This window comes from Dufourea novaeangliae, unplaced genomic scaffold (assembly GCF_001272555.1).
Source record: "Dufourea novaeangliae isolate 0120121106 unplaced genomic scaffold, ASM127255v1 scaffold165, whole genome shotgun sequence".
Classification (NCBI taxonomy): Eukaryota; Metazoa; Arthropoda; class Insecta; order Hymenoptera; family Halictidae; genus Dufourea; species Dufourea novaeangliae.
This window is the reverse complement of record NW_015374045.1, coordinates 866,369-887,435: the sequence shown is the minus strand read 5'-3', so window position 1 is coordinate 887,435 and position 21,067 is coordinate 866,369. Positions and strand designations below refer to the sequence as shown.

The following is a 21,067-nucleotide window of genomic DNA, read 5'->3' as shown; positions in this document are numbered from 1 at the left end:
GTATTATTTACCTTGAATGGTAACGACTGTTAACTACACTTTTTCACGACAGAAGGCGTTTCACGTAAGTTTGTGACAGTAAGCGTCCAGTGTTTTTTTTCTCCAGACACGTTGCGTCGATTAGTGTTGGAAAATCTAGAGTGTGTGATATTGTGAGAATGAAAGATCGCCTATTATCAAGAAAGTTGATGCGTAGTGTAACGTAAATATGTTAATTTCGACAAAGCCTACATTCAGATTCGCAACTGCAACGTTACAATGTGGAACATCGTCAACTTGGCGATACTTCTTTGTTTCTTTGGCAGAAGCGTTGGACATCTCGACTGTTACCCAGACTACTGTCAGAACTCGGTAATGTTGATCTCTTTTTCTAAACTGCGAACTCGTTTTCGATTCCATATAAATTTTTAGCAGTTACAATTAAGTCTTGCTAATTTGTAATTATTTATTATAGACGATCTTAACTCCAATACCTGGTTTCCAGTGTCTACTGACAAAGGTCCAAAAGGGAGAAGGTATAGAGATAAGCAAATACATTCTAAGTAGTAACAAGTGTTTCTAAGTGCATTGTTCGACTATAGGTCTAAGTTAACGAAGGTTGAAAGTGATAACAACCAATTTATTTTAATAGATTGCACCAAGCTCACGTTTGAAAATTCCCATCATAAAGCTTCAAATCCAGATTCAGACAAAATTACCCTACGTGCGTATACTTATAAGGAATACATTACTGAGAAATCTGAGGTGAAAGTAACTGCCTTCAATTTAAGCTTGGCTAATGCCAGTTTTCATGGTAAGCGTTTAGATTAGAATACATTGCTGAAATAATGATGAGTCAAAGGATAAAATGTCAGTCTCTTTTACAATGATATAGGGTTAATCACACGTTATCAGAACTTGTTGAATCCAAACGAGTCAGCTTGTAGACACATAGTATTGTATGGGAATGAAACACATCCTGCACCAAAGGACTTATATGTTTCTTGCCCATTTTCGAATAACTCGTTTGAATCTTTTCCTTACCAGCTAGATATTCTGGTAATTAGTGAAACGTATAACTACAGCAAGCGATATATTTTTAATGTTCCTCGACAAAAATTTACTGGTGAGTTTTCAAGCGAGCGATCATCGTGCATCGCCAAAAACTTACCATCCTATTGTTTCTCGTCCTAGGAGAAGGTGTAAGCGTGAAAGCGTACACTCCATTTGTATACATCGATGTATCGTACGCGCCTCTCCTTTCGTTGCATATTCAGGGTCTACCAGAATCTTTTAACGTATCGGAGTACAAAGTCTGGTTGATAAACAGGAACACTGACACAGTCGAGTATAAAAATGTTTTGTCGACCACGAGTAACCAACATCTAACTTTCGGGTATAACTTTACCGCTCTCACCGGTGAATTTTACTTCAATGTCTCCGCCATACATCCAGATTGCGGAGATAATGGATGCGTGAACACAACCACGCCGCTTATTATTATACGTAAGCAAGAAAAATATTTACATATACATATTGAGAAAGATCAGATTTGCTGCATGATCGGTTGCACGTCGAATTTTATGATTTACAGCGGAAACGACCGATCGTCTCCTGATTATGATTATCAGTACAGTTTGGATACCGCCTGTGATGCTGTACGTTCTTTATCATCTTTACAAGCTGTACAGAAAGGGTAATGTAACAATACTAACTGCTTTAGCGACGATTCATTTCATGCCTGAATTATACTTCTATTCGTGTATTGCACGCGTAAACGTTTATAGAGGGATCGAAACGGAGACGAAAACCTACCTGTTTGTTGATCTATTCACCGACCCGTCTAACGCATATCAACGCGATGAACGAGCTAGCCAAATATTTGAGAAATTCGAATGTAACGGTAATAGACATGCTCGGGATTACGGACGCCACGGGAAAAGTCAGTAGCAAAGACAACCGCCTATAACAATTTCTGTTAGGTACGATAGCAACTTTTTCGTGTAAATTTTCAAGTGTCCCCATTTTGCGTTAACGCAGGATCTAAGGGATTGTTGGAACGCTGCTTTTCCGAGCGCGGATGTTGTCCTTGTCGCCGCTTCCCCGCCACCAAAGAAGCCTACCGTGTCGTTCATTTACCGCGATAACGACAACGATCTATTAAAGTTAGTGAGAGAAAATCAATGTCAAAGAGACAAACGATATTATATTGTACAACTGCCATATTGTAAGCCGGAAGACATGCCCGAAGAAACGAGGCACATGACGAGATTCTGTTTACCAAAAGAGCTGCCCAAGCTCGTAAAAGTTATTCACAAAATGGAACGCGTCGGTAGCATTTCCGTGTCCGATAAGGAGTTTTTAGATAGCGTGAAGTTAGCGAAACTGGAGATACTCGAGGAAGACGCGAATTCGACGAGAGAAGCACGGGAGACTGGTTAGTTTTTTTTTTCTTTTGCGGATTTCCAATTAATTTTCAATCATTCCACGTTACGTTAAATTTAATGTTACGCGCTAATGTTCCAGAAAATCTTTTAACGTCCGAATCCGAGCGAATGCCCGAGAAACATAGACCTATATCGATAGCAACGAAAGGTAACGTAGTATCTCAAACATTTGCGACAAATATCAACGAGTTGAATTTGCTCGGGGAAAACGAACCGGATGGAGATGCGACGTTTACCGCTAAATCATTGTTGAAAAACACCGGCTCGTTTTGCATCGACGAATTGAACTTGTGATTCCGTACTTTTAAGTACCGTCTATTCATCGCCGTTCAGCGAGAAATTTATCTTGCGTGAGACTGAATTTCGAGGCTTTTACCAGTCCTACGTCGTATAGTTGTTTATGCAAGACAGATTTCGTATGGACATAGGATGTCTTATATACCTGTATATCGATTTAATAAACGGGACAATTATTCGTCACCGTAAGTGTTTGCATCCATTCGTTAACGATTTACAATTGTGAATTTATATATACGAATATATTTGGTACAAGAAAGTAACGGTGGCACGGTAACAGTTACATTCAGGTGGTGCGCATTTGCTAAAACTAGTCAACCTTCGCAAAGTAACTAATGTAATGGAATGCTCTCTGCTTTATACATAAATACAAAAGTGACTTATTCATTCGACGTGTTATGGATACGCAGTCTTGTTCAAATATAATTACATTGACGCATTTGCCAGTAATCTTCGCGTTGCGCGCGTCGACGGTTATCGAAATCTTCGCTTTGTAGTCCGCGTTATCCAATATTGCGCAAACTATATCCACGTAACGTGTACTCGAAAGCCGGAAGCACGTGCTCGAAGAAAAATGCATTTCGTTCTATTCGAAGCTTAAACGCTTTACAATATAAGATTAATCTGATTGTTTCTTCTTCTTTTTTTTATTGTAAAAGGTTAAACGGTACGATGACTTCGTACGAACGAAATTTTTTCTAAACAACGGAGCACAGAAAGATCGGAGCATCGAAAGATACGACATACGTTTCTGCCGTTATGTGTTCCGATCGTAAGAGTATAAGAGTAGAAAGGTGCGTACTGTTTACATAGAAAATCAAACGAATCTACAGGACTAGGCGAATCAGACAGTTGTCCGTTATACTCGATAGACGATCCGATATTTGATACATAAAAATAAGTTTTTTCATTACACAATTCATGTTACTATAGTTTACAATCGAAAATTCTTTAGCGTCATCGTTCGATTCATTTCTATCGCAACATAGAATTCGTTAATGTTCACCTTCGAATCGTTCACTTATCTTCGCCTCGGTTGTTATCGTTTATACTGGTAAATACAAGGAGATCTTCGGTTTCCAAACATTTTTTGCCTTCCATGTCGATGTAGGATTGCGGACGTTCGTTGGTCGGCGTAGCCAAATCGTTCTCGCTGTCGCTCGTGACACTCGGATTTCGGAATTTGATCGGGCTTTCGTAGTGATTGACACGGGAGTTCGATCGTTGATCGTTAACGTACTTCGGCTTGCTCCGTTGTTCGGTAACGGGGAAAAATGTGACAGGCTCCTGCCAAAGTGTATGCAGCTTGTCGACTTTGTCGCATTTGGTGACCGTGTCGGAAGACGGTTTCTCGAGGTAGTTGACGACACTGTTCGCGAAAGTCGTTGTTTTTTCTTCGGTGTCGTCGGGTTCGTCGTTGCCGGAACCTGTTGTCGCATCGACGAATATTATCAAGCATTATACGTCGCGTATAGGTTGGTTTCTTTGGCGGATGAATACGTCATAAGGAGAACAAATGTACTCACTGCTTGGACTGTCTAACGCGTGAAGGGAAGCGAAGTAAGACCGGTTGTCGACAGTTCTCGGATTCAAATCCAAGTATTCGACGCTGTCCTCCAACATCTTCTCCCAGTGACTGGTGAGCTCTCTGAAAGAAGGCCTCGATCCTGGTTCCTGATGCCAACACGACACCATCAATTTATACCTACGGTCAGATCAATCACGGTCGTCGACGGTACATCAAGCGCGCTCGAATTTTACCGTGTTCGCGACGATTCGCAAACTGGTCAGTGTTTAAAGTATCGCTTACAATTGCGGCGAACAATTCGCCGGCCTTTCCATACGGTATCCGGCTTTAAGCAGATTGTACAGATTGTGCACGTCGACGCCCGGATAAGGGGAAGCACCTAATGTCACCAATTCCCAGAGAAGTACACCGAAACTCCAAACATCCGACTTGCTGGTGTACACATGATCGGCCAGGGATTCGGGTGCCATCCATTTCACGGGAACTAAGGGGCAAATCGTAAAGTCTCGGATTAAACGAAGGGATTTAGACTCGCTGGCGTTCTTCTTCCGCAAATCCTTGGAGATTTACGAGTGGGAACAGAGAGGCCGGAACATACTGGCTTAACAACCTCGAGCCGTTTCGAATCGATTCGAAATGACCGTACGAATGTTTTCCGCGAATATTCCGACGGGAAAAGGACGACACGTTTGGTACATTATATTTATACGGACAATTCCACGTACCTCGTCCTTTACTGCGCTTTAAATACGCGTCGTCCTCGTACACGTCTCGCGTAAGACCGAAATCGGAGATCTTGCAAACCTTTCCTGTTGCGAGTAGCACGTTTCTGGCGGCGAGATCCCTGTGAACTAGCTACACGTCGGAATTAAATTCGTTAATCTCGTTTTCGTGCGAATGATTGTCGACTTGTCCGATTATGTACCTTGATGTCGGCAAGATAGGCCATCCCTTTGCTTATTTGCCATGCGAATGAGAGGATGTCGCGTGGCGTAACCGTGTACGTCGATGATACGTCCGCGACTCGCGACTGTTCGTCGGCGTTGGACAACGACAAGCAACCTCCACCGTTTCTTCCGTCTGATTCCAAATGTCTGCTACGTCTCAAGTAGTTCCTGCAAATCGCGTATATAGATCATCGTTCTCGCAATATCGGATTACAGTAGACTCACGTTAACCATACAGGGTGCAACAAAAATGTTGGAGGACCCGGAAATGGGAGACTCGTGGGGTGATTTGAAAGCAGTTTTTCCTTAGCAAGAATGTTATCCGAGGCTTCGTTAACAAGATATTAACGAAAAATCCCGCAAGAAGCTTGGCCGGCAGACTCGCGCTCTGACTGGTCGGAGTTTTTCATTAATATCTCGTTAACAAAGCCTCGGATAACATTTTTGCTAAAGAAAAACTTGTTTCAAATCACCTCACGAGTCTCCCATTTTCGGGTCCTCCAACATTTTTGTTACACCCTGTATAGGGTACAGAACTGGACGTCGTATCGGCACGGTCGGTGCCCTATCTGTGCCATCGTTTAACGTTATGTTGCACCCGGCAAGGTATTTCGTGCGCGTTGCTTTCACGCGTTCCGTGAAAACACTAAACACAGGAAGAATTTAATTACCGCGACGGTTATCGTCCGGACGCCGACGGAATTTCACAATACGAAATTCCACGGCCGGTCTGCCGTCGCCGTCTCGATATGTCACTGAACGGCCAGAACGACGGCAAGCAAACCTTCTCGAAGAACAATCTTAGACTGGAATAAGAAAAAAAAGCCTTAGATACTCACCGCAAAGAACCAAATTCCGCGAACTCGATAATGAGGTAGACTGGCGCTCCGGGAGTGGTGCATGCACCCAACAATCTAATCACGTTCGGGTGCTGCGCTTCCTTCAAAAGTTGATATTCCGAGAGCAAGTCTGCAAGCTCCGAAGCGCAAGCGTTCTCCTTCAACGTCTTCACCGCGACGGTCATCGGACCTGTTCCTCCGCCGATGTCGATCGCTTTGGCCCGCAAAACGCGTCCAAACTCCCCTTCGCCCAGCACTTGTTCGATCGTTAGTCGCGACCGTGGAAATTCCCATTTTGGATCCGGCTATCGAGACATTATTTATTTATTTAGTAATTTAACGGGTATAAACCAAATATACATATATAACAATGAATGAAAATAAGATTAGAAACAGTTACATCAATATATTATACAGTATGGATTTAGTCGCAATAGGAAATTTATAATAAAATATTAATGTGTAAACATTAATTTCTCGGTGAAGTTCAGGGGTGGATATTGATGATTAGAATTTAAATATATGATACTACTTACCGGGCAGCTTTTCGGAAGTAAGAGGTGCCGGTTCGCCGCGGTGAAGGTGTCCAATCCGATCAGCAGTCCGTCTCCTCGATCTATGTAATCGGAAGGCAGTATACCAATTCCGTTCGCGTCGCCATTCGCTGTTCTTCGCTTGCCGTCTCGACGAGCTCCCTTCGCGGCCATTCTAAAGATTCCCGCGATGTCGGAAGAATGAAAAGTACTTTGATCAGAATAAGCGTGGCTAAAAGATGCATCGTTGTTGGTCGTATTTCGTATTTGACGTTCCTTTTTTTGGCAAATAATAGAAAGCGAGAAGAACCGAGGACGCTACGGGCAGGGGACGTATACATGTATATGTAAAAGCCAGATTGATTTCGCGTCGGCGTGGCGGACAAACGCTTCGGAATACTTTCTTCGTTTCTCCTTTTCTACTTCTATACACAGCATCTGTTCGTGTATCGTTTTATCATTTCTACTCGAAAGCGCGTGAAAAGCCGTACGTTCGATAAGCGTAAGTGCCGTTCGACTATTCTTTGCAGACGATAAGTAAGGCTTTTAAACGCGAGAGTGTTAAACCAATTGACACGCAATAAAATCGTAATTGTTCTCCAAGAAGGTGATTTTGTCGTTTCAATTAAGCGTTAATATTTCAACGCGTTGAATCGGTCCTACGACCGTATCTCATAAACGTTTTTAGTGCACCTTACTTGTAACCCGGGTCGTATGATACCACAACACTCTTCCACGAAAAGTAACGTAGCTTACGTGTTTACGGCGGAAAAGTTTTTTAATTTGGTGCGCGCTGTTGGGACGCTTCTTGCCGTTCGGTACGTCGACGATGATAAGAAGGTAGAAGTGTCGTCCTCGAGTCGTTTTTCACCTTTTCGAATGGTTTCTGTTCGATCGGTTTTACGGCACGTACGTCGGATGACATCACTCGGTGAATAGAAGAAAGTATACCGGTTGCCCGATAGAATGGTCGCGTTCAAGAGAAATCGATAGTGCACCTAGATAAGCGTATCTACCGCGCGTCCCCGAAATATTCGAGAGCGACAGCCCCGTGTTTTCCTATCGGAAGTTTGTTCGTTCGTCGATCGATCGATCGACGGCTGCCCGCAACAAAGGGCTAGTTTTGAGAATTATCTCCGATACAGCCCAGCTGTGACTTTCCAGCTGTCGTTGCGAACATCCGCGTGCTTTTTGTCCCGGCAAAACATCGCACCGATCGTGACACGCTCGATCGTTGGGAGTTTTTCGAAGGGCGAAGTGTTTACCTGTATCTCGACGTGACGAAGGAGCCAACGATCGCGATCAGCACGAAGAAACTACCACCGATCGCTCCTATCATGCAAAAGGGGCCGCAGGGTCCGCCGGATGCTGGGAAAGAATTCGGTGTGTCGGACTTTTAAGATCGAAAGAAGAATCGGAAGTGTAAAATATCGCGAATATATTCCACATACCTTTTCGAGCGTCAGATACAAGAACCTCGTTCTCTCGATCTCTTGATTTACCGTCGTCACGTCCGTCTTTATTGCCTCGACCCGAGTTATCGTTCCGCGACGGCAAACGGTCGACGTTGCAGGTACACTGCAGCATATCGTCGCACGCGCAAGTTCCCAATGATGCAATCTTGCGGGCATATACGGGGATCCAGCTCTTCGAGTTCGTCGCATCGGTTGTCGGGACAGTGAGTCAAGTCAGGAGAACAGGTTGGGTAATGATCCGACATGACCGCAGCTTCGTTGGAACGTTTGTTCCATCGCCACACGCATTGCCCCGAGAAGCTGCCTTTGCTGAAGACAAAATTCCCGAAGGGTCAGGAAGGTACACGGCAGAGTTGGGCACAATTATATTCGAGTAATATATGGGATCGTCATCCTAACCGTTAAACAGTTAACTCTTTAGGGTTAGGTGGGTTAAAAAATGTCCGACCTTTTGCTTAGAGTTTTATGCGTGATGGGATATATTTTAACCCACCTCGAATAGTTGAAGTTAATTTTTTTTTATATTAAAAAAAATTCTGTGCAACCAGGGTTTTTATTTTCTTTAAAATCGTGTGCCTCAACGAGTTAATAATATGAAACAATTGTTTGTCGAATGTGTACTCTCTTATAGAAATTAGAATTTCCACATTTAATAGCTCGAAATTACTTTCTTTATTCGTTATTCGAAATTTTTTACTTATACAACGAATTTGCCCATCTCTGGTACACAACCATGGATATAGAAGCATAGATGACAGAAAACTGCGATCGTTGTTCCTGTTAAAAATAAGAGCGAAACTTCACCTGAAGAGCCCGCTGGCCACGCCGCAGCTCGATTCGCAAACCTCCGGCGTTTCAGCGTTCGCACAGGAGTGCAAACGTTCGTTCTCCTGCTCGGACTGGGTGCGATTGCACGTGTCGAGTTTCGAAGCAGACACGGCCGCCAAGTTGATTCGTATGGCTTTCGAGGAGACGACGGCGCGATCCTTTCCGCTCCATTTGATCCTGAGCCTGAAATTAGGACAGGGATGGTGGTCATTTTTCGAGGACGAACTGGGGACGATTTTTGGAATCCGCGATTGAGACTTACACCAAATTGTTCGGCTCTGTGTCGAGGAGTTGTTCATCCGCCACGTAGATAATACCTCCTTTCTGTGTGACGGCGAACGCAGCCGAGCCCTGTATGCTAAACCTCAGAGAGGGATGCGGTTCGTTCGAGGGTTTCGCCACTCGCGAGTAACGAGTAGCAACTCGAGCAACTTTCACGCTCGAAGGATAGGAAATCTGTTGTCTGCTCGGCACCGAAGGCACGGTCGTCGTGGTCGTTCGATGCTCCGGTCCGTAGAAGGTTAGCGTGATGTTCATCTATCATCCGTTCAGGATGAACCGTCGAATCGTTTGTTTAGCCGTTTATTTAATCGTTTCTTCTCGGTTTAAGTCTACTGTCACTGTTGGTGGACAGTAGACCTTACCGAACCGCGATGAATCGATAGTTAAAGAGAAGAGAAAGAGGGTGTACCGTGATACCAGTCGTTCTACGTGGACGATTCGGTGAATATTTGAAAATTCTTTCGGTCCACCCAACGTGTGCGATTTCCGGGAAACGTTTAAATCGGAAGTTTGGAGCCAAGGATAATAAGAGGCTTCCGCCCACGCGAGGAACGTTGCGCATATTCAACGCAAAACGATCCCCATTAATTCCCGCTTAACACGCTCCGCGAAATCCGGGGTTGAAACCGCGCCCACCGACCGTCCTTGCTGCGCTCGGTATCTAATTTGTTGAACAGGACGCGATCATACCAGCGAATACAATCGAACGGGTACAAGGTGCCGTTTAATCGTCTCTTCGTTATCGAGACGGTTTCCTCGAGATTCAAAAGAACTACGGGCCGACCTTGCTCGACTGTGCTCGTCCACTCGAGCGGGATTTCTGTCTGGTGAAACACCGGTTATTCGCGAAGACTGTTTCAAGAGATTCTCTTTGAGAGCACGCGGAAAAGGGACTACAGTAATTAAATTCGTCGTGGTTTCATCAGTCCGTGTTCGACGCGAAATCTCTGTTGAAAACCGTCGGAAGTCCTTCATCGCGTTATCTACCCTCGCTGGTAGCGGTTTCTTTGTCTGCGACGATACGGGGATAATAAATTTAATTCGCGAGGACACGGTGTTCCGGCACCGATTTCGATTCCACGAAAACTTGAACGCGTTCGACTTATTCGGTACTCACCGTGTTTTCTCCGTATTCCGGAAGTAGATACACGTCCTGTACTTGAATCGTCACGCGATACGGAGATTTTGGTAGAAGGGTGGTTTTCGCGAAAATCTCTGTAACAAAATAATTCGAACCGTGTATCTTGCGATTTGATTCTTCGTTTCTTGCGAAGACTTACTGGGAAGTATCGCGGTATAGGGGACGCCTTTTGAAGCTTCGATCTGTAGAGTGTTGTAGGTGATGTTCAGGGCGTTGTGCGTGTCTCCCAAAATGTGAACGACATACCGATTGCTGCCTTCCGCGTCCGCGTCCGTCAGTATTAAACTGTTATCGTCCACTAGTTTGTCGCCCTGTCGAACGAGACAACGATAACAGCGAGCAACATTTAAGGTTGATCACGCAAAGTTTTAGTAATTATAAATTTAGTTGAAAATTTAACAGAACATTCTTGAAAGCTTCACCTGACATCGAGCGCGTTGGTTGGTTGTCGCGTACAATGGGGAAAAGGAAATCGCGCGAAGGCAACACGAAGTGCGTGGAGACGAATGAAAAACGCGTTCGCGCCTAGCCCGAGGCACAATTCCACAGAGACCGGACAGTCGAAGGAAGAAAAGAGATCGGAGCTTAATCAAAATCAGGCCGCCCGGGGGCATTTTTCTTCCACCTCTCGCTTATCCTTCCATCCTTTCTTCGGGATTCTTTCGTCGTTTCCGTGTCTCTTCGCGCCCGTTCAGCGAAACAATGCCGAAAACGATCCCGAGAACGATGCGACGTTGATTAAGCACGTCGTCGCCTTTTCGGTTCATTGTAAGCAGAACGGGCGCGACCATTTATCAGAAAGTTGACACGATCGTGAAATCGAATCGTGCCGGGCCAGGTCGTCTCGACGACGAATCGATACTTGTCGGTATTCGAGGCTGCGAAACTCACCACGGTGAAATCTCCAAGTGTTATCACGACGGAATCGTTCCCCTGAGCGATGGGAACGTTGTCGTCCTGATCCAGAATATCCACGTCCAGATGTTTGATCGGTGCGTACTGTATACCAGTGGTTTCCTCCCAGACGACGCACTGAACTTGAATTTTAATACGGGGTCCAGGACCACTCGGAGGCGGGCCCAACGTGTCCCTGTCCAGGGACTTGTTCGCGTACAACGCGTTCTTCGCCACGTAAAAGTATTCCGTACCTAAAAACGATCGAGCGTGTGTTCGTCGGAAATCTTCTTTCCTTCGGAAATTTCGCCGACCGTGGATTCCGGGGAATCCGGTGGCATAAATTTTCGAGCAAACTGGATATGTGCGCGCGCTCGAACGAGTCGGCTTATCAATTAATCACAGCGGCCACCGAGTTCTCGTGGTTCGAGAAACTGCCGGATTCGTTCCGCCACCGAACGGGCTTATTAATTCTTCCGCGAGCTAGAAGTCATCCGTGTCGGGATGTTTGGATTCTAGCTCGAGCCGTTTAATTGGCCGAGTGTCGGGCGAACCAAAATTCATATACAGTGTATGTATGTAGTTATACAGGGTGAACCACTAAAGAAGAAAAAAAAACAAACGGATGTTTCGCACTTGCCGTTTAGCAGCTTGTAGCCGGTGACGCGAAAGCTGGGACAAACGTCGCTGTAAACGTCGGGTCCGAAGGTACCGATCATCGTGCTCGGTTGATTCTCGTAAATTTTGTACCTCGACGCGTTCCAGAAGCACATGTCCTGCAACAGGAACGAAGTTACGTAAAAATGAATCGTGGTCGATCTCATCGGTCTGCGATTTTCCAACAGGGACTTCTACCAACACGTAAAATACCGGTATTATCGGTTGTACATTCGCCCTATATAAGCCCTACCCTTATAGAAACCGGAAAAGTACCGGTATTTATTTCAGTTTTCTTCAGTTAATTGCATAATACCGGTTTAAGTCCCTGTTTCCAAGTGTCTGTTTTGACGTCAGACGTAAAACAGAAGGCGTCGATGGTTACCTGAACGTAGTCGGTGCAATTGATTCGCTCGTCGACGAGGATAGGATGAACTTTGACCTCCAACACGGCTTCGTTGCCGGCCGGGTTCTCCTTCGCCAGGACCACGATCGTGTAATATCCAGATTCGACTGCGCAACCACAGAAACGGTACAGAATAATTCTCTCCTTACTAGGGTTTAAAGGCAAGCCGCCTGCTTCGTCGTTTATGTATATGTCTCGATGAGTGCGACGTACTCTGGTCCACTTCAGAGCATTCGTGACAACGAAATGTTTTCAGTCCCTCATAAATTTGTTTTTTTATCCGAAGCCGAGCTTCTGCTTAGCTTATGTTTACTCTGCTTTGATTGATTGGACTCCCCCAGTGGTGGGAATAGCGCAATTGCTCGTGTCGCATTCATCGAGGAATCACTGTACATACGTGTGACAGAGACAGAACGAGTATCGGTTCTCGCTCTGTCTCTGTCACACTTATTGTACGGCCGGCGAGCTAAGAATAGATTTTACAATTTCAAAATACGCGCTATAACGCTCGTAGTGGCGAAAATATTTACTATTTGGGCCTTTACAAAAAAAAGTTTGCCGATCCCTGCTTTAGGGCCGCGGCAAACGACGAAACAGGCTTGCCTTTCTACCTTAGAAAGCAGACCCCCGACCAGGGCATCACCGTGCATCACAGTTCGTGCGAAGTCGTTGCTCGAAGAATGCTGCCTTACCTCTCTTCGGCGGTCGACGCAGCAGCAGAAGACTGTTCGTTTCGGAATCTATCGAAACGGTATCGTCGCGAGGCACAGTGACGCTGTATTCGACGTTCTTCGGTTCCGTTCTGTTATTTCGAAGTGTTCGAAGTTCGAGCAGCTTCAGGTTCCACGACGAGGTTCCATGATTCCGCTGATTGTACGGAATCCTGACAGTCAGATCGGACTGCGAGAAGTATAATTCTGAAACAAACACATGCGCTGCGTGGTTTCGGGGGTAATTTTCCGCGACGTGTCTTCCTATGTCGGCGTGTCGCTGAAATGGCAACGACCAAACGAGTGGAACAGCAAAAGTGAAACACGAAACATTCGCGCCGTCGCAAATTTTATCGCGACAATTCATCGCGTACTAAATATTCGAGGAGAAACTTTTAGAACCTTCTTCTTTTTTTCTTTCCAACAACTCGAACCGAGGGCACCGATCAAGACCAAAGACAGGGCGGAAAGTTTTCGCGAGGCCACGCCAGTAACCGTTTCGCCGCCTCCGCGAACCATTTTTCCATTAGATAAGAAGAAAAGCTCTTCCTCTCGCGAGTCACGTATTTCACGTCCGATGAATCGCAGTTTACGAGGTTACTCGTTTAATTCGCAGAACTGGTCCAAAGCTTCTTCATGGCCAGGAACGAATTCGTTCGGATTACGAAAATGAACGTTTTCCCCCAATCTCTGACGTGTTGCGTCGAGGTAAAGTTCAACGGTGAAGCTTCAGGTACGGTCAGTTTCGTGGAATACAACCTGTGTCAAGGTGCTCGTTTAATCGATATACAAAAGCCAGTGTTATGTTTTGTCCGACGATCTCGCGCACGTGTCCCAGTTTTAAGTCGCGCTTTCGCTCTGGTTCACGAACGTTGCTTCGCCGAATCGCGAAGTGTGCTCGGAATCACCGGTTGTTTACGATCGAGTACAGCGGTGTTGTTCGCGAGACGAAAACGTGGAAAGTAGAGAACAAAGTGTAAACGATTCGACCGTTTGTGAGTTTACCAACGAAAGAGCGTATTTCGTAAAAGGGGCCAGAAACCGAGGATATTTCGGTGGTGGATCTCTCTCGAGCGACGAACGCGTGGGCGAGAACGATGGCGAGGGTGAACGAGGGGGCGTGCAACCACGGGACATCGGTCACGCGAACCTACAGTTAAATACAGAAAACACGTACGTGTCGACAGTCGATATTATTTTAACATTCGATATTGTCAATGAATTTCACTGAGCGCAGTGGAAAAGATTGCATTTGTTATAAAAAAAAGATCGAGGAACGCGGAGAAAGAGGAAAGGAACAGAATGTTTCCTGAAAAACAGATGCTAGAATAACGTAAAACAAAACAGACGTAAACAAAGAAAGAATATTGTGAGAAAATGTGTCAAATAATCCAACCTTTCCGAAATACGCATCTATACAGGGTGTCCCAAAATAGTTGTAAGTTCTTCAAAGGGACGATTCCTGGGGTCATTTTAAGTAATATTTTCCTCATCTAAAAACTTCCCCGAGGCTTTGTTAACGAGATATCAACGAAAAACCCCGACCAATCAGAGCGCCAGGCCGAGCTCCTGCGGTAACATTGGCTACGCACTACCGCGGGAGTTCAGCCGGCAAACTCGCGCTCTGATTGGTCGGTGCTTTTTCCTTAATATCTCGTTAACAAAGCCTCGTAGAACTTTTCCGCTAAGGAAAAAATTGTTTCGAATCACCCCAGGATCTACAACCCTCTCTAGAACTTCCACCTATTTTGGGACACCCTTGTATATCTCCAATTCGGGTCACGACTCGGTTCCAATGACCTGTATCGTTACTGAATCGTTCACGACTGATCGAACCGGCGCCGAAACGCGTAGAAAAACGCTCGACAGATAGAACTAGCGTCAAGTCCGCAGGCACGAGATCGTTGTACCTGGAAACCCTATTCGTACGTCGAGTTACAATTCCCGAAAACAGAGACCGTGAATACGATACGCGCAGCCATACAACTCTGCACAACCCTCTCGGTCGCCGATCGGCAAGGACCTTCCGCGTTGGGGTCACGTGGAACAGGGTCGGCCCAGGGCAGACACAAGCAGACGCAAACAAACCGGGGGGGGGGAGGGGTGCACCCTAACTCCCACGATCGTTCTACCAACGGTGTAAATTGATTCGTCCCTCGACCGTTCCTTCCATCGCTGTTTCCTCTTTTTTTTTTTTTTTTTCTCGATTCGATGCTGGAAAATTGTTGGCCGCGATCAGACTCGACGGTTGTGTCAACAACCGGAGACTAAAGACGGACCCCGACCACGACGGGCCTCACTGTACTTACGGAGGACTGGGGAGCCACACGGAAAGAACACCTGCGCGCGTGTGCCATCGACAAATAACGGCGCGGCGCGAGTTTCCCCTTTTCACGCCGGTTCGTTTCGTTATGCTTCGTTCCTTAAATTGTCTCCCGGTTTTCTCGTTTTCCTCCCTTTTCCGCTACGACCCGAGGGCGGCACGCTTCCCGACTCAACGAATTCGGAAATAGCTTAACTATATTTAGATTACTTCGACACCCCGTGGAAAGATCCGACCAACTGTTGAACGCTCCAAGAAACAACTTACGACCTTCTTAAAACCATGGTTGATTTTTATTGACTTCTAGGATGGGTACGCTTAAAACCGTCCGTCGTCGGTGTTACTCGAACACCCGTTACTCGTTCTATCCAAGGAAAAGAAAATTTATTATTCCCCTCTGGATTCGTCTGGCTAATCGCCTTACGTGGTCGAACGATGCTCGGAGCGTCTTCTGTAACTCTTTCGTGAAACGAAATATACGTGTCTATTGGGACACGATCGAACTTTAATTCGCCCCTTTACGCTCCATTCTTGGCGCTCGGACGAGTTTACCTCCGGGGGAGTTGGGGGAGGAGGGGGCAAACACATCGGGCCAGTTTTACCGGCAATAAGGTGCCGAGCGTTTAATCAGAGTTACGGTAAACATGGCCCACTTTTTAAGGACCGACTACCCTCTAACCGCTCGTTCGATTCGCGTCGGTAAATTCACACGTTCCGACCAAATGATCGAACTTATTCGGTATCGTTCCAGCAACGAAAAATTCATCGACGAATCGATCGGTAGAGTGATTCGTTCCGCTTAATCCTCGCAATATTTGAATAAGTATTTGAAAGTCGCAAAACGGGTTGTTTCTACTCGTGGCAACGATCGTTAAAAAGTAAATGACATCGGGAGACACGTTTACGCAGTTGCGTTCACACCGGTGGGACTCGTACGCGATGGTCGATTCTGGTTATACGCTCTAAGCGATGTTGACAAGGGCCGAGACCGTGTGTCGGACGATGAACTGTTTACTCGGTGTACGTTACGTTTCGCGTTATAACGTTGCGGATGCAACGCGCAAACGATACACCGGATGACAAACTACGTACGACGGTTGCTCTATCTCCTTTTTCGTTGCGTCGTTTCTTCCCATAGCGCATAGAAACATAGACTGCGCGTCAGGCTGGGCCGTCGTCATGGAAATTGGGTTTTTTAAAGTAATCTTAACTTACAATTAAACTTAACTGCATCAAAGTTTCGCGTTCGGATCGTTTATTATTTCTTTCCTCTCGAGTGTCATCTACCCGAAATTCGATTTAACCAATCGGTCACGATCCAAAGTTTCGTTTTATTTCCGAGTAGCCAATGGGGTTGCCGAACGATTCGTGTGGCGTATCGCGCGAATTCCACGGCCAACGGTCGACCACGATACGTACACACATTGTATAAGTATTGCTTTTTGTCACGAACGGTAAACCTATCTCGTACCGCTGTTCTTGAAAAGTTGGAATGTTTGAGATGCAGCACGCGAGGGACACAGGCGTGCTTCGCGCAGTCTGTTCGATTCGTATAATACTCGATTAAAGTCGACTTTAAGAGGCTCTCGATATTAGCATACGCGTAATTCTTCTCCTTCAGAATGAAAAGACCACAAACGATTCCTCGACGGTCTAACCATCCTCTGGCCGCGAGACTCCCCGTTTAGACTTTCAAATTAGGCGTCTGAGAACGGAAAATGCGTGAGGACGCGCGGGAAGGACGAACGGAAGACTAGGCGTTTCGATTTTATCTCGCAGAGTCGAGTGGACAGAGCGAAACGAGAAGGAAAGTTTCCTGAGGATACGAACAGATCGAGCTGACCCACCGATCGATCGTTCGTTCGTGTGTGTTATACCGGGGTCGTTCGCGAGTTCCTTTCGAAGAATAAAAAGAACGCACGACAACGGGAAGGTTGCTGATAGTTTTAGTATTTGGGTTACGAGGTGTGGCAAAACCGTGAAAGCCCCTTGGGATCGACTTCGTTGGTGCGTTGGTTTACCTACGCGTTTGCTCGTTCGAGGCTGTTCCCGGTAAACTTTCGATTAAATTACATCGTTACGACGAATTAGGGGACCGCTGAGACGGGACACCCCTAAAGTTACACTACTCTTTCAGTTGTTTCGCGATTTGATTCAATTCTGTTGCGACGTCTTTCGAAGGGATCGTCGGATAAAAAGGGAAACGATGAAAGGCCGTGTCATTCCGATATATCGAGAACCATCAAATTCCCGATAAGCAAGACAAGAATGGTTGGTATTGTACAGCGAGTAAATAAAGGGACGCGAGGAGGATCGACTAGACGGCAATAGTCGCGCGGGACAGAATCGCTAGCCTTAAAAACTCCAATCGCAAAAGCACCAGGATACTTATGTATTTACGCTCAATACCCATGTATCGCGATGTTCAGGCTCACGGTTCACCGACGATCTCTCTGTTCTTTGGCCCGACGATAAACTACTCGAAACCTATCGAGAAACATCGGACTCGATTCGTGGAACTGGTTTTTCGTTTCGAAAGGTGTTTCGAACGAATCGAAAACACGTGTTCGACGAAAGAACAATTCGGAAAGCATTGAGAAAACGACCGGTCAGTTTCCTCGTGATTCCGTGCCCCGAACTGTCCTCGCTCCCGCTCTCGAGGAATGGTCTAACGTGCGTTAATCGGTAAGGTAAGTAAGAATCGATATCGTGGCTGTGGTCAGCTCGTTGGAACGGTGTGCGTTCGTAGGTTCGTGCACGATCCTTTTCCCCTGTTCTCCACCCTCTGACGTTTCTCTCTTCGACTAGGAATCGCCGATACGGTTGCAACGAGACCGAGGGTTCGCTTTTAAGGGCGGTCTCGATTAACGATTTCGGGGTTGCACGCAACATTCGACTTTGCGACTCGTCTCTCCCGACGGTCTTGCCCGTGCCTCGTCCTTTCGACGATAACGGTAACGATCTTACGCGGAAACGCTTGGGCGCAGTTCTGCTTCCTATATCTCGACTCCAAAACCAGAGTGTATCAAGTCACACATTGGAGGAGAGCAAATCAAAGGTGCGAAAACCTTGGAACCGTTCGGTAAGAGTTGAGCAAGAAACGATCGCTACCTTCGAATTATTGAATAGATTTAAGACAAGTTTCTATACGTAGAATTCGTGAACTTTGCATTAATTCCCCTACGTGATGACCTTTTCACTGTTTTAAAAATGTGAACTCAATATTATTTTTAGACTATTACGTGCCTATATTACAAAACTAAACGACTTAGAACCAAATAATTTTTACCACCGGAAAGAGTGAAATATTTGATACAGGAATCATGTAAAATGTCATTATAACATCGAGTCAAACACGTGATTGACGATTTCAAAGTGGATTTAATAAACATGTACACTATTCATTTTCTTTGAGTCGAAGTGACATTCTGTTTCATTGATATTAATATTTAAGATTTAGAGTAAATGTTACACTTGCCCTAAAGACAATATTCCTTTTGTATCTAGGAAATTATTAATGTTAAAGTAATGCTTGAAAGTGTACAGTCTTTAAAAAATCGTAGAGTAAGGTGTTAAAGTGGACTTAACACGCTCTGGAGTCCAGATATGTGTTCGATCGGTAATTCTCGTTCGAAGATGTAACGGTGTTCGAGACTGGATACGAGACTCGACGCCTAATTATTCGAGACGACGACGACGGTGTCGTATGCGGGCCCGAACCGAGCGAGCGTCGATCTGGCCACGCGCGACGGTATCGTTCGTTCGTTTTATCGACCGGTAGCACGGTGAACTCGTGTTTCGAGCGTGTCGTGTTCGCCGCTATCCACGTCCGTTGCTATCGTGTAACGCGTCGGTCGAGCCGACTGTTTCCTTCTGCTGAAGAATTTGCACGTGAATGGAAAACAGTTCCTCCGAGAGTAAAAAGTACAGAAAACCAGCAGATTTGCTGCGAAAAATCGGCACCATCGAGGAAACGTCCAAAGTGAGAAACTGTTCGAAATGGTCGTTCTTGGCCGGTTCACCTGTGCATGCTTGTTTCTTTCTGCTGAAGAATTTGCGCGTGAATGGAAACAGTTCTTCTGAGAGTAACAAATACAGAAAACCGGCAGATTTGCTGCGAACAATCGGTACCATCGAGGAAACGTGCCAAGTGAAGAACGGTTCGAAATCGTCGTTCTTGGCCTGTCCACCTGGACGCTTTTTCTTCCTCCAGATTTACAGTAACCTTCCCATCGAATGGGAACTTACGTGCGTATTCGTCTTCCCTGTTCGAATCGTTTCCTCAAAAACCAACCGAGTGATTCGCGGCGTTCAATTTTCGAAAGGTCGCGTGTTTTTCTTCATTAACTTACGCTTTGCGTGTTCCGCGAGAAACGCGCGCGCGCGCGCGCGCGTTGAAAGTCGCGTAATTAATCGACCCCGAGCGAAAAGAAACGTAAGGGCGCGTTAACAAATTCACCGTTCAGTTAACTTTTCGAATATCGCGAAACATGCGAATCCTTCGATCTTACGCGAGTGTTTCGATAAGAGTCGATCGACAGGTCGCGATACACGAGTTTCCACTTCGTTTTTTTTTCGTGCGTAAAGAAAAAGGGAAAGGGCACGGAGAAGGTACAAGTGAACGGGCGAACTCGACCAAAGGGCAGTATCGATTTTCCCCTGCATCGGAATCACGCGAGACTTTTGTTGCACGCGACATCGCGACGTCGTGATATCGCGATCCCGTGATTACGGTCAAGTGCGAATGTCATCGGTTCAACCTTCACGTGGTGGCGCGCGGGCCTGCCGAATTTGACCCCGAGAAAACGTACGGGATGAAACATTGGGCAAAGAAAATATCCTGTTTCGAACGGATCATCCGACAGAACAGTGACGATCGTCGAACCGAACAAGAAATTGTCGCGCGCAATTTCGAACGCGACGCACGATGAACTATTAACGCGACGACGATCACTCTGGCCGATATCGAAATGCGTTGGTCGGACACGCAAATTTTACCATACAATGCCACACGCCGCATTAATTCGCTCCACGGAATCGAGTGTCGTGGACTTTGCGCAACCAAGCAGATCGGTAACGTTGCCCGTGCTTTCGGAACACGTCGAATCCACGATTGAATGCCAGCTGTGACCGCGAATTACATGTACACATCCATCTGGTCGATGATAAAAATAACACGACGACAAAACGCGAATATCGACTCACCGGAGGCAGGTGTCCGCAGAGGAAGCAGCAGCAACAGCAAAATAGGCACCATGGTTCTGGATTGATTTAACCCAATGTTGCGCGCACGAAACGATCGCTAATGATCACTCCGTTCGGTTCGTCCGCATCATCCGCGTCCCTCCAGGATCACCAATTTCAGATTCTCCTACGAGTCCCGCGTGGGTCGATCGCTTTCGATTGAAACAGCGCGCGACGATCGTTGCGTCGCCGTGTTTAGAAATTAAACCGAAACGACAATCGTACGGGAACCGAGTTTCGTCCGCGTGACCAGCCTGCGCATTTCGAATCGGTTTTCGAATTGTACCGCGCTAAACGACCACGTTCCAGAGCCTGTTCCTCGAACGTTTGCGTCGCAATTATTCGTGTGTCGCGTGGATCGACTTATACTCTGTTAACGAACGAGTGTTCGGTGCCGGTGAACGCGGCGAGGACGGCGATCCTGAGGATCTCGTCATCGCTGGTGTCGCGTCAGCTGCGAATAGGCATTTCATCCTGTCGAAACCAATCGGTTCGTTGTTTAAAAAGTTCACCGCTGACTGGACGCTCGAAGGAGGA

At 46.2% G+C, this 21,067-nt stretch overlaps 2 protein-coding genes across 2 annotated transcripts; one reads left to right on the top strand and one right to left on the bottom strand.

The window, feature by feature from the left end:
* Nucleotides 1–240: 240 nt before the first annotated feature.
* Nucleotides 241–3,343, top strand: LOC107189611. Its single transcript, XM_015578176.1, has 9 exons — nucleotides 241–351; nucleotides 455–515; nucleotides 632–793; nucleotides 875–1,105; nucleotides 1,174–1,485; nucleotides 1,574–1,675; nucleotides 1,767–1,921; nucleotides 2,020–2,416; nucleotides 2,506–3,343. Exons 1-9 carry the CDS (start codon nucleotides 259–261, stop codon nucleotides 2,718–2,720), a joined length of 1,728 nt encoding a protein of 575 aa, XP_015433662.1. The 5' UTR covers nucleotides 241–258; the 3' UTR covers nucleotides 2,721–3,343.
* Nucleotides 3,344–3,671: 328 nt separating this feature from the next.
* LOC107189613 (proto-oncogene tyrosine-protein kinase receptor Ret) lies at nucleotides 3,672–20,543 on the bottom strand. The gene is given in 19 exon segments (XM_015578177.1): nucleotides 3,672–4,150; nucleotides 4,250–4,428; nucleotides 4,534–4,735; nucleotides 4,977–5,106; nucleotides 5,177–5,366; nucleotides 6,038–6,342; nucleotides 6,574–6,745; nucleotides 7,836–7,938; nucleotides 8,022–8,181; nucleotides 8,183–8,354; nucleotides 8,850–9,056; nucleotides 9,136–9,410; nucleotides 10,273–10,370; nucleotides 10,436–10,607; nucleotides 11,188–11,444; nucleotides 11,831–11,966; nucleotides 12,233–12,360; nucleotides 12,946–13,170; nucleotides 20,492–20,543. Coding segments are annotated over 19 exon segments (3,573 nt in total). The 3' UTR covers nucleotides 3,672–3,740.
* Nucleotides 20,544–21,067: the final 524 nt, after the last annotated feature.